Source organism: Populus trichocarpa, chromosome 12 (assembly GCF_000002775.5).
Source record: "Populus trichocarpa isolate Nisqually-1 chromosome 12, P.trichocarpa_v4.1, whole genome shotgun sequence".
NCBI lineage: Eukaryota > Viridiplantae > Streptophyta > Magnoliopsida > Malpighiales > Salicaceae > Populus > Populus trichocarpa.
Window position 1 is genome coordinate 10,214,477 of NC_037296.2, and position 13,280 is coordinate 10,227,756.

Sequence of the window (13,280 nt, forward strand, 5' to 3'; positions counted from 1 at the left end):
GAAGAGTCTTCATATCCCAAATGAGCTTCAAACAGTTAGCAGCGGGTCTGTGCACAATCACAAAGTCTCCATGTGAAAATGGTAAACCCTTTAGTGCCTATTGCAAATTATCATAATCAAGATGGGCAAACAGCTCACACTCCTCTACAACCACTCCTAGTTACCACCCCCTTCTTCCCTCTAACAGTGTAATATAACAGACAAATTAAAAATCCCTTGGGTGAAAAACTCTGCCTCATATAAATTCAGGTTTTTTTTTTATTAAACTAGAATAGTTTGATAAAAGTTTTTGGAAAATAATACAAGAAAGAAAAGTGTTTAGAAAATAACATATTTTTGACTTAACTGTTATTGAAAAATGAGGTTTTATTAATAACTATAAATAATAATAGCAGTTGTTTAAAACTACTAATGGTAACAACCGCTATTACAATTAGTGTTTTATTAAACAATCATTATTATCATTAGCAGTCGTTTAGAACTGCTAAGCAACCACTAATGAGAATAGCGATTGTGTCCTAAACCCAATTTTCATACAAAACTAAGTCTAAACAACCACAACCAAAAGCCAAACAAGACCGTAAATTATCAAACCTCAAACCCATGATTCAAAATGTGATATTTTAATATCATTTTTATTTGTTAATTATAATCCTAAATTAATGTGTGTGTTTTTTAAACATTATTTTATTTGTGCTTTCGTTAAGTTGTTAATGAATGATTTGAAATTTTAAACAACTTGCTCACATGGTTGTCTATTTTTTGACAATATTAAATCATGTTTATATAAACCAAGTATGAAAAATGCAAAATATGTAAAACAACTTTAAAATCAACATGACAGTTAGCAAAATCAATATTACAAAACTATTAATAATAAAAATAACTCTTAATTGGAAAAATAACACAACATAATTATATACAACATAATAACATATATGAAGCTATTTATGTCTTCTGCAACGATGAGTGAATGAACCAACCTCATCAATAATACAACTCTCACTTGTCTGTGTGATCTCATCCTCTAAAACAACATCATCTAGGCTCAATGTCTCTTCTAACAGGTCAAGTGTTGTACGATATGTCTCGAACCAAGAAGATGTATAATAACAAGTAAGTTCATCATCATCATCTCGAGATCACGATGATTAGCCGCAATATGTCGACCATCATGTAACAATTGTCTAACCTAATATGAAGCAAATCAAATTATTAATCCATAAATAAAATAAAACGATTTTGTCAAAACCTATAAAAAGTAACAAATACTTATAACATTTTGAGTTCGACATGCATGTGACTTACACTCCATTTCCTCGCGTGGAGGAACTTACATTGGGTTAGGTGTAATGATTCGGCGTGTTATACTCAAGTACCAGCCCATGTATTTCTCCTCAGAAATTACAGAATGCATATCTCTAAAAATAAAATTTCTTCATACATCCCACATCGATATATGCCAGAGATGGTGGATCATTCAATTATAATCAATGTGCCTATCCGAACTATTAATAATAGAAATAAAACTATAATTAATTGCAAAATTTTAATTATGATAATTTTTACAACTTATCAATTGAACAATTTTTAAAATTGAAAATTAAATTACAACAATTGAATATTAATTAAAAAGTAAATGATCTTAACTGAATAGAATCTACAATTACGATAATTTATACAAAAATTCAACGCAAACTCTAGTTGCTACGATTTCGACCATGACTTTATTAATAAAATTAATTGATTAAAAGCCTATCTAATTGCATCAATTAAAACAAAATTTATATCAATTCAAACAATATAATTAGATATGACAACTAACCCAATAATCAATTTAAACTCTAGTTTCTCTAATTTAAGTCTAATTGATTCCATAAAGAACATCAACTGTATTAACAATATATAATTTCAACATTCAAAACCTAAAATAATCTAATTATCAAACACAACACAAATACTAAATTAAATCAAAACACAAAAATTATTAATTCAATAATTAAACTCATCAAACTAATAAACGATGCAAATGTTTTACCTTGTTTTTATAATGTGTAGATGGTCGGTGATGACAGTTATGGTGGTAGTGAAGATGGTTTCGCTAGATACACAAGCTTGGTTCGCTGTTTGAAAACAAAAAAAAAAAATTTCAGAAATTAAAGACAAGCCCCCGTCATCACCAAATGACCAACCGAATACAATTTCTTGCACACTTTTGGTGATGTATGTGTAAAAAGGCTGGTTCCTGGAAAACCCTACCTTACCGTCTTTTAAGTTATCATTATGCAAAAGCATAAGCCCTCAGCGCTCACACTTTGTCAAAACTTAAAAGACAGTTTTCTTTTTTTTACCACATAATCCTCATTTAAGAGCTAAAGAATTTCCTCACAGCACACTCAATTCCTCCTTAAGAATATGTTCTTAGCTTGTTTGTGCACTCCTTTTTATCCTCTACAATCTCAATTGAAGCAAGAATGTTTATATGAGGGCAACCAATTTCAGTTCTAAAGGGCTGTCAGAAGTCGGAACAGACTGAACTCGAATTACTCATGAGAAAGTGTTGTTCTTGAGCGCACTCATCTGCTAAAATGTGTAGAGTTCTATTTGATGTGAAACAAAAGGATGGTTTTACAATAAACCCAACTCCTCTAACACCTCCCCCATCAATCTCAACTCCTTACAATAGTCTCAACTATGAGAAAGAATCAACCCCACCATCATCTTCTTTTAACAAATTGAGTCCAGTGCTTCTTTTGGTTATAGTAATTTTTGCTGTTGTTTTCTTTGTTTCTGGTCTTCTTCATTTACTTGTTAGATTTCTCCTAAAGAGGGCATCTTTTTCCCCAATTTATCATTCCAATAGGTACCCAGAAACCTCAGGGTCTCATTCTCTACAAAGACAGCTTCAACAGCTCTTTCGCTTGCATGATTCAGGTCTAGACCAAGCTTTCATTGATGCTCTACCTGTGTTTTATTACGAAGACATCATGGGTTTAAAGGAGCCATTTGATTGTGCAGTTTGTCTCTGTGAATTCGCAGACCAAGAAAGGCTCAGGTTGCTTCCTCTGTGTAGTCATGCTTTTCACATTAACTGCATAGATACCTGGCTTCTCTCAAACTCAACTTGCCCTCTTTGTAGAGGGACCCTTTCGGGCTCTAGTCTTCCAATGGAAAACCCACTGTTCAATTTTGATCTCTCAAGGGAATTATCAAATGGATTCTCTTGTGAAGAAGAGTGTGGATCTGTCAATTGTCAAAAATCAGCTACCATTGTGGAGGACAAAAGTGATGGTGAAAAGAGGGTATTTTCAGTGCGACTTGGCAAGTTCAGAACTTTGAATGACGGGGAAGGTATTGGAGAGAAACAACATGGAGAGACCAGCAGGTGTAATTTGGATGCTAGGAGATGTTACTCAATGGGGACAGTTCAGTATGTGGAAGGTGAATCCAATTTGCAAGTGGCCTTGTCTCAAGGTAATCTTAACGGCAGAGGAGGAGATAATGGATGCCCTTCAACTGACGGGGATTTGGAAGACAAGAAAATCAGAGGTAGGACAAGAGGTGATAGCTTCTCAGTTTCCAAGATTTGGCTGTGGTCTAAGAAGAGCAGATTTCCAACTTCTTCAAGCATTCATATGGATATGTCATCTTCGTCTTCTGTTGCTGTAGGTTTACCAATCAATGATACCAGTACTGAAATTGTAAGAGATATATAAACTATTCACTCACTAAACTATTTTGCCCTTTCTTGATTGATCAATTTGTATGTATCTTCCTCCATGTTATGTACTATTAATTCATTATTTTAGCTGAGGACGCCCATTGAATATTGTCATGTAAAATACTGCAGGAGTGCTTATGAGTTGAGATGAAAATGTTACACGAGAGACGTGGAGTGGTCGCCTGTGATCACTCATCCATAATCTTAAGTGATCTAAATATCTCGAAACCCAGAATTGGTTTGGTTCACGGAAAATAGAAACAAGCTAGGGTTATAGTATCCCATTTCTGTAATTTTATTGCCTATAAGTTTGATCACTTAAGTAAATCCTGTATAACATCAGGAATTTTCAAGTCTGAAGAATCCGGATCAGCTGACCAGCACAAATTTCAGTTCTGAGGTCCGGTTCGAGTTACTCAAAGCTTATATATAATCATTAATTTTAGAACTAATAAAATTAGTCGAGCTAGATTTAAACTAATCTGATCATCCAACTAATTTTTTTTTAAAAAAGCTGAGAACCTTGGAATGAGTGAATAGCATGAAAAATTGGATATTGACGTGAGAATGCAACTGTTCAAAAAAGACATGAGAATGCAGCAGTACCCCCACTTGCATTGCCCCCACTCTGATGCAAATTTCACAAGGACCACAGCTTTCAAAATTAATAAGCTGGGTCGAGTGTTCAGCAAAATCTGTTTTCCTTTCTGTCATGCTTGAGGAGAGATTGTTTTTAAAAGTTTTTTTTACATGAAAATATATTAAATAATATTTTTTATTTTTTAAAATTTATTTTTAATATTATCATATTAAAAACGATATAAAAATATTAAAAATTTTAATTATTTAAAAAATCAAATTAAGAAAAAACCCAGATTCAATCTCGGGCATTTCAGATGCAGAAATTCAACACAACCACGAACACCCAAAATCCATAACACGGGCTAGAAAATTTGCCTTCAAAAGTGATTTACATGGTCTTCTTTTCTTTATTGGCAGGTGGCAAATTAAACCTACTTGTGAATTCCCTTGGAATCAACCTGAATAGATAAGTTTTTCTGATAATTGTTTTATCTCATATATATAATAGATAAAATCTCTCTCTCTCTCTCTCTCTATATATATATATATATATATATATATTAAATTTTTTATTTATGTTAAATAATAAATAGAATTAATGAATATCTAAAATCTAATGAATAATATATTACTATCTAAATATTTACCTAATAAATAATATATATAATAGAAACTCAACCTATAAATATCCATTATTATTCCTATTTAATGCCATCATAGTTGGCTGGCCTACCTAAATTTGAAGTTTGCTGTTTATAATTTATATTTTTGTAAAAAAAAAAATCTCCCTTGCTCTTTTTTTTTTTTCCTGTTCGTTAGAGAGTCCTTTCTCATCACTCAATTGTTGAACTGCAAGCAATTTAGATAGGATTTGATTCCTATTCTAGAATAGAAGTAACGAAGACAACTATAAAAGAAAAAAAAAAAAAAACGAGATGGAATATGAAATGAAGATGTAATTGTGTTTGATAATTAAATATAAGATAAAATAATTATTTTTATATTTTATTTAGTTAATGGTAGACAAAACAAAACAAAATATAAAAATATATGTTTTACCCTTGACATATACAACAACTAGAGATTTATTGGTCCAGACTATGCTACGGGTCAAATTAATTTTTTTTAAAGTAAAAAAAAAAGGGTAGATATTGATAAAGTGTTTTGTGTTTTCTAGTAAAAAATAATAATAATAGGGGAGTTAACTTGTTGAGACCCGATTGACTTGATAAGTATACAAAGACTATTTGAAAGTCAAGAAAAAAACAACAACAAGAACAAATACTTGCAAAACCAAGCACATACAAAATGACAAGACATTTATTTGAGACGACTATAACTTCATAGAAAACAAAATAAAATAACTATGAAATCTTTTTTTTTTTTGGATTCGAGGAAACCTCACCCCTTGAAAAGGGCACTTTGTGGGTCCAGGTGAGCGAGTAAAACCCCAGCTGTCCCAGGCTCTTACCAGAGGTGCACGCCTTGACTCGAACTCGAGACCTGCTGTACAGGTCTCAAGCCCTTTGCCATCACGCTACGCCCCTTGGGGACTATGAAATCAATTAAAAATAAATCAAATGTTTAAGGATGAAATTAAAAAAAAAATTCAAAAAAAACTCAACATTAAAGAATAAAATTGAATAAAAATAAAGGTAAGAGAAATAAAAATTGGAGCAACTATTTAAAATGTTCTGCTGATTGAAAATATGACATTTCACCTCTCAAACTCCTCTTAGAAAAGCTATGGGATAAGCTTATAACACTGCGCGAGGTCATTGCAATAAAACTGCGTGGTGGGGGTAATGAGTCCTGTATAGAACATGATGACCTCCCTAGAATGCCCAGATCTGTGGCCATGGCAGATGGCTCCCTGCTACTACCATCATTTTTCTTTATCTAGAAATCACATGGCTTACTGTAACTTCAAAGATTGTCGCAAGGGATTTTTTGTGTTGTTCTGATTGCGCTTACACTCGTGATTGATGTGAACTGTGCTAAAATTATTAGTCTTAAAATATGTTCTAAAGTGATATTCTGGCTAAGGATTTGGAGAGCCTTTTCATCCAATTCATGTTTTTTGACCTTTTTCCATCTTTACTACAAAGTCAATCTTTTAATTATATTCGCGAAGAAAGATTTCATCATCTAAGTAGGCCTGAACTCTGGAATATATGATCGATCTCCCGTGCTGTACAGACCAAAAAAGCAGGCGATCGTTACTTTTGTGTCTAGATGCAGCCACTAGTAGCATGTTGATGTGGAGGTGATGTGGAAACATATTCTTTTTCTTATACACTAGTTTACACTCTAAATTTCGGATCAAAATTATTTTTTTTAATGTTAAAAAAGTTTTGGATTGCAAATAAACTATTTATTGTTGTTATTAAACTTTATTTATTGAGTCAATTTTAAAATTTTTTTATCCGACTCCTTATCTAGTTTGAGTTTAAAACTAAATCATATAGGATTTGTCTTGATATGACCCGATCAACCTTAATATATTTAAAAACAACCAGATAACAAGTAAAAAGCTTTAAAATTTTTCAAAACGTTATTTTTTAAAATATTGAGATAACGACATATTAAATTGATCAAGACTTCATAGCTTAACCCTCCAATCCCATGACTTGGATCATGGACTCACTAGGTTTGATAATTTTTTTAAAAAACTCTTTTTTACTTAATTGTATAATAACAAAAATATATACTAGCAAAATAATGTACAAACCAAATGACGGGGTGTTTGTTTGAGAATGAAATAACCTTATAGAAAGTAAACCGAAACAAATTATAAAAACCAACTCAAAATCAATCAAATGTAAATTGATGAAAATGGAGGCAAAAGGAAATAAAAAAACTTATTACAAACCCAATTTGGATAAAGAAATTAGAAAATAAAAAAGGAAAATAAAAAAGGAACAATGAAAAAACAATGGCTAGGTTAGGTGTCTGGGCTTTAAACAACGCCCAATAACGTGGGCCAACTAGCCTAAGCTCCCCTGCCTAGGGAATATTTTGTTTTTCTTCTTTTGTTAAGGGGCAAATGGCATATTTTTTTGAAAAAAAAGGTAATAGATGACGTGTCACCTACTGTGCAAATAACACGATGTATGTTGACTAGAAAATCAAGGAGGCTGTTTTTTTACCAAAAAAATCTATTTTCAATTAAAACACCTAATAAACACTCTCAGAACCATCCAAAACCAATTTCTTAAGCAAGAAAAAACTCCAAAAAAAAAACTATAAAAAAAAACAAAATCAAACTCAAATAATTCCCTCTCGAGACCATTCTACTTTTTCAAGCAAGATGAAGATAAAAGAAAAAACTACCACCATTAAACTCCTCTCGTCAAAAGAAACCCCTTAACACCAAGCTTGGTCATTTTGGTTCCCAGCTCATGATAACCAATAAATTTCTTTTTCTATCACCATTTTTTAATGAGTTTCTCTTTACTTTCTCAAATTCAATGATTAAAAAATGAATATTTGGACCAAAATAAAAAATTGTTATAAAAATTGTTATGAATGTGTTTAAAAGTTAGTGATGTTACACCAAGTTATTGGTAACTATAAGGGTTAGCCAGATTTATTTGCATTCTTGAAGAACAGCCAGAGTTGTTGGCAACCATAAAGGTTAGCTGAATTTATTGGTATCCTTGAAGGATAGCCATAATTATTGGCAATCATAAGGGTTAGTTGAATTTATTGGCATTCATAAGGGATAGCCGGAGTTATTGGCAACCATAAGGATTAGCCAGATTTATTGGTTTTCAGATGGTATAGTCGGAGTTATAGGTGATCATAAGGGTTAGCCGGATTTATTAGCATCCTAAAGGGATATCCAAAGTTGTTGGCAATTGTAAGGGTTAGCTGGTTTTATTTGCATCCATGAGGAGTAGTTGGAGTTGTTAAAAATCATAAGGGTTAGCATGATTTATTGGCATCCTTGAGGGATAGCTGGAGTTGTTAGCAACCGTAATGGTTAGTTAGAGTTAATGACATTTATGAGAGAAAGCCAGAAATAATTGGCCTTCATGTTGGATGGTTGAGATTAATTTAGCGTCAATGATGATAGACGTTCAAGGTGGACTAGATAATTAAAAAGTATAGATAAAAAGTAAGATTATTGGTATTCAGAATAAAATTGCTGAAAATACAACAAATGTAGGTTGAATTGAGAATCGAGGAAAAATGAGAAAAAGAAAAAGAAAGAAAAGAATATGGAATATGGAATATAAAATGGATTGGATGAAAGTTGTGTATCTAACCACATGAATAGAAAAGGTTGATGAGTCAACCTTAAAGTGAGGACAAGAGAAACCAGTGATTTAATATTCAATTTATTTTGGATTTTCATAGCAATAAGGAAGACTAGTAGTATTAGAAGATAACAATATTAAAACCTATTGGGTAGTCTATCATGGGGGTGGTGACTAATTATACTAAATGTGTTGTGTTTTAGGCTACATTTGGGGCATAATTTGTAGGTTGTTTTGACATCATATTATATGAGTCAGAGAGCTATTAAGTAACAACAATCAGATGCATTTCAAATGTTGTTTTGAACAATGTATGCATGAGAACTCTAAGGATTGCAACGATAATAAGATGAGTTATAACCAATGATTGATTTGAACAATGTGGCGTTGTTGAATGAAGGTGTTTTCTATGGTGTACTCATGAAAAGAAGGGTGGTTGTTTGATCATGTAGAAGGGCATAAGTATAGGCTAATTAGGGTACTATGTGGTAAGAGATTTGAGAACTATCTTGATGGCCAAATAGGGCAATAACATAGGCATTTATGTTTGCATATTTCAGGCTATATGATGGTCAATCAAAATGATAGATAAGTGTATGGAGGCATGTAAGAACGTGTACACAAAAGTTTATTATAAGATGAACGACCAACGATGTGTTGACTCAAACTGAATCAAGTTAAATCAATGTTAAAGATTTTTTATGGAAAATAAAAATCAATAAATTATTGGTTATACTTATTTGGAATTGTTGGGTAATACTGGTAAAGGGTTTGATTCCTTAAAGAACATACAAAGTAAAGAGTATAAAGGATAATTTACCCTCGATAAAAACATGGTATATGGTAAGATGTGTGGAATTAGCCTTTACCATCAATAAAACCTTGGGGTGAGCTTCAATGGATAAAGTTATCAAGATGGATTTCTGTACGAGGTGCAACTTCTGGATAGGAAGATAAATTTTAAAATTACCTTGACGAGATGACTATACAATACTCAAGGTTAGTAGAGATTATTGAAAATGAGTCAATTCTATTATTACAGAAAGAAATTATGGAGATTTGTTTCATGAAGAATCATGTGCATGTTGTATCTGACATACCTTTATTGGATTGCGATAGATATCTTATTTAAATTTATATGTTTTATAGGTTCATGATCTGAAATATCACCTATTGAGACAGAGCTCTAATTTTCTTAGTTACAATATTAGGTAGATTCATAGTAGTATATTGTAATTCAAATGGATAGGGATTGTAATATGAATACATACTTGCAATGTTGTTCTTGTAATGAAATGTTTTCTAAAAGTTAAGCTCAATTTTTATTTGTTGTACTCAATGAATTTCACTAGGTGTGTACTATTATGAATTGATTGATTGATTAACTGTTTTGTGACTCGGATAAAGGAGATTCTATTAAAATTTTAGTAGAAATTAAAAACATAAATCATAACTTAATGATTTTTGTAATTTATACGAATGAATATGCTAAATAACGAATTGAATTTAACCATGAGATTAAAATGCCAAATCACTGATATTAAAATTGTCGAAAATGAATTACTCTGTTTTCTTGACTTGAATGCTGAATCTATCATTCGATGCTGTGAGATTTCCGAGATGCCAGAGCTGGGCTGCTCGCCTAGGTCAGCTCAGGCATTTGGGCAAGCCCTCAGGCGCAGAGAGTTGTTGGAGCGTCCGAAGGCAGAATATTTCGATAAACATTAAGAAACTTATTACTACCTTTTGTCTAATCAACCAAACTACTCGAGCCAACGGATTTCTAGTCCCCTTCTGGTCAGTGGTTCGATCTTCGATGGCATCGATCTACCTTCAAATTTCAAGCTAAGATATGTCTGAAGAAATAATAAGGAAGACTCTGTTAATTTGGAATGCTTTTCGTCGTCCTAATGATAGGCCATAACGCCCCTTTGTGAATTGTGAGTCAACTTGTCTTAAAGCAAAGGAATAAAGCATTTCCTCCTTATCCTCTCATCATTATCTACGAAGGATCCAATTATTTACCCAAAAGGAAGTGTTTGGTTCATTTTCGCAGACCCTCACCATTATTTACTTCAAAATTTGCAAATACTTTTCCATAGAAATATCCCGTCATTTAATTATTTATTTAACCTATTGATTATTCTAATTAGGGTAGTTAAAAATGATTAAACGCAATTTCAGGATTTGTTCCGCCAAGAAAATGTTTTATAAGAGAAATAGTTACTATTTAAATATGTTAAAAGAAGATTTTATTGATAAACATAAACGCAGTAATGATTATAAAAATAGAAGAAATGGCGTTGTTTTTATATATATATATATATATATATATATATATATATATATATATATAATCATGAATATCCAGTTTGGAACAGCTTACATATACGTCAATGAATGTTATCCCGGAAGATACCCTCAACCTAATTTACATTTATATTTATTGAGTGATGAATAATATTTTTTTTTTAAAATATGAATATTTAACTTTTTGTTGATTGATAATATGCATAATTTTTAAACCTGGCCCGGTCCAAGGCCCGGGTTCCGGGTCTTGACCGGGTCAATCCCTATTTTTAAAAAATTCAAAACGATGTCGTTTTAGTAAAAAAAAATCAACAGGTTGCAACCGAGTTTTTGACCGGGTTTTGCCGGGTCAACCGGGTCGGCTGGGTCACACCGGGTCATGACTTTTCTAATTTTTTCATCAACCCGGCCCGGTTCCAGTCCCGGGTCGACCCGCCGGGCCGGATTTCAAAACTATGATAATAAGAATAAATAAAGTTAAAAAAAATAAATCTTTAATTACCCATTTATCATCCGCATAACACAACATCACCATAAATATTTTTTTTTTGTTACGTACACAGCAAGCAAGAGAGGCAATACCAGAATATTGTCGGAAGAAGAAACCCATTTTATAAAAAAAAAAAAATACATTTATAAAGCAAAGAAGCCAACCAAACCCTCTCTCTTTAATCCTAACACGCATGCATGTCCTTGTCTTATCACCGTCGTCTTGCTATATCCTATTTCAATAAATTAACCAAAAAGTTTAGGAAATAAAACTTTTTTAATTTTTTTTAAAAATCTTTTGAGAAAATCCTCCACCACAATATTGTGGGTACAGCTAGTAGGAGAGTTCACGCTGCTATTTTAGGTGTTTGAGAATATGTAAATTGTTTTTTTAAAAAATATATTTTTTCTTTAAAAAAAATATTTTTAATATTGGCATATAAAAATTAATTTTCAATAAAAAATTAAATTTTTATAAAATACCATTTGAACGGCCGCGTTTCATGACTGCGCCTACGTCACGGAGTCAACACACACTCCACTCCATCTGTGACCCTCCTCAGCGAATGCTAGCATCCACGGCGCGCGCGCGCTTCACTTCCCTTCCCTTCTCTTCTCTTCTCCTCTCCTCTCAAACCATAACCGCCACATCTTTACTCTTCGACGCATCCACAGCAACCGGCCGACCAGAAGCAGAAACGGAGGCGTAACGGGAGGAGAAATCGCGAAAACCATTATAATCATCCAAGTCATCGAGATTTCCATTCTGTCCTCCTGGTCCTTCATCGAAATTCAGCGAATAACTAAAGGGATCGTACTGGAATTTCCCATGGTGCCTTCCGTTACCGCTGCCGCTGTTTTTATTTCTATTGAATCTCCGAATGAAAGTTTTCCACTTCGGACCCGCAACAACTTCTGACCACTCTCTTATCTTCTTAAACGCTCTCATCCCCTTGGACCACCATTGATTAGGATGAGGGTCATCGCCGTTTGATGAAGGTGATGATTTGATTCGCTCCCAGAAGGATAATCCGACGCTGGAGGATCGTCGGGAAGAAAAGCAGGGAAAAAGGAAGCCGCAGCGTGTGTTTGTTAGGAGAGAATTCGACGTCGTTTCTTCTGGGATCGGTTCTACCTCTCTAAAGGCCATTTCGATTGATCGAATTCTCTCTCTTCACGAGAGAGTGATCTTTAAATGCTAGAGAGACGCAACGGAAAGATACCGGGAACTGACAGCTGCCAGTGAAGGAAGATTTGAATCTTACTTTATAATTATTTATTTTGGAGAAACCACGAATATAAAATCCTTTCAAGTGTTTAGGAGAGTGAATATGTAGTTTTTTAAAGTATTATTTATTTAAAAATGTATTAAAATAAGTTTTTTATTTTTTAAAAATAATTTTTGATATTAATACATTGAAAAAATTTTAAAAATTAATTTAAAATAAAAAAATAAAAAAAATTCAATTTTTTTAAAAATACTTTAAAACAAAAAAACACCTTCGTAAATTTACAAGCAGAATGTATGGTTTCTTAGGAGCAGAGCTACGATAATTTTCTAGGGGATCAAAATTAGAATAATTTTCTAGGGAAGGAAAAACTTAAATTTTTTACTAGTTTTGACTATAAAATTTAAGTTTGTTATTTTTCTGCAGGGACGTATAATTAATTAATGGTTCTTTTTTCTTTTGTAACTGTTGGGTAATCTCCTTAATTTTGAACTCCGAGGACCTGGTTGCAATTCAGCTGTATAAATGGAGGGCTAAGTTGTAGGCTTGCCTTTCCTTTTCTTTTTAGGTTCCGTTTGTTTGCTAGAAAATAATTTTTTTTGGAAAGTGAATTTCAGGAAAATTAATTTTAGAAAAGTTAATTATTTTTTGATAATTGGTAGTGTAATGGAAAATAAGTTGGAAAAT

The 13,280-nt window shown here is 32.5% G+C and overlaps 2 protein-coding genes across 2 annotated transcripts; one reads left to right on the forward strand and one right to left on the reverse strand.

Moving 5' to 3' along the window:
- The first annotated feature begins 2,244 nt into the window (after nucleotides 1–2,244).
- Nucleotides 2,245–4,048, forward strand: LOC7483485 (RING-H2 finger protein ATL46). Its single transcript, XM_024582786.2, has 2 exons — nucleotides 2,245–3,665; nucleotides 3,851–4,048. Exons 1-2 carry the CDS (start codon nucleotides 2,589–2,591, stop codon nucleotides 3,860–3,862), a joined length of 1,089 nt encoding a protein of 362 aa, XP_024438554.2. The 5' UTR covers nucleotides 2,245–2,588; the 3' UTR covers nucleotides 3,863–4,048.
- Nucleotides 4,049–11,352: 7,304 nt separating this feature from the next.
- LOC7483486 (uncharacterized) lies at nucleotides 11,353–12,618 on the reverse strand. Its single transcript, XM_002318605.4, has one exon. It carries the CDS (start codon nucleotides 12,512–12,514, stop codon nucleotides 11,996–11,998), a length of 519 nt encoding a protein of 172 aa, XP_002318641.1. The 5' UTR covers nucleotides 12,515–12,618; the 3' UTR covers nucleotides 11,353–11,995.
- Between the last annotated feature and the right edge of the window lie 662 nt (nucleotides 12,619–13,280).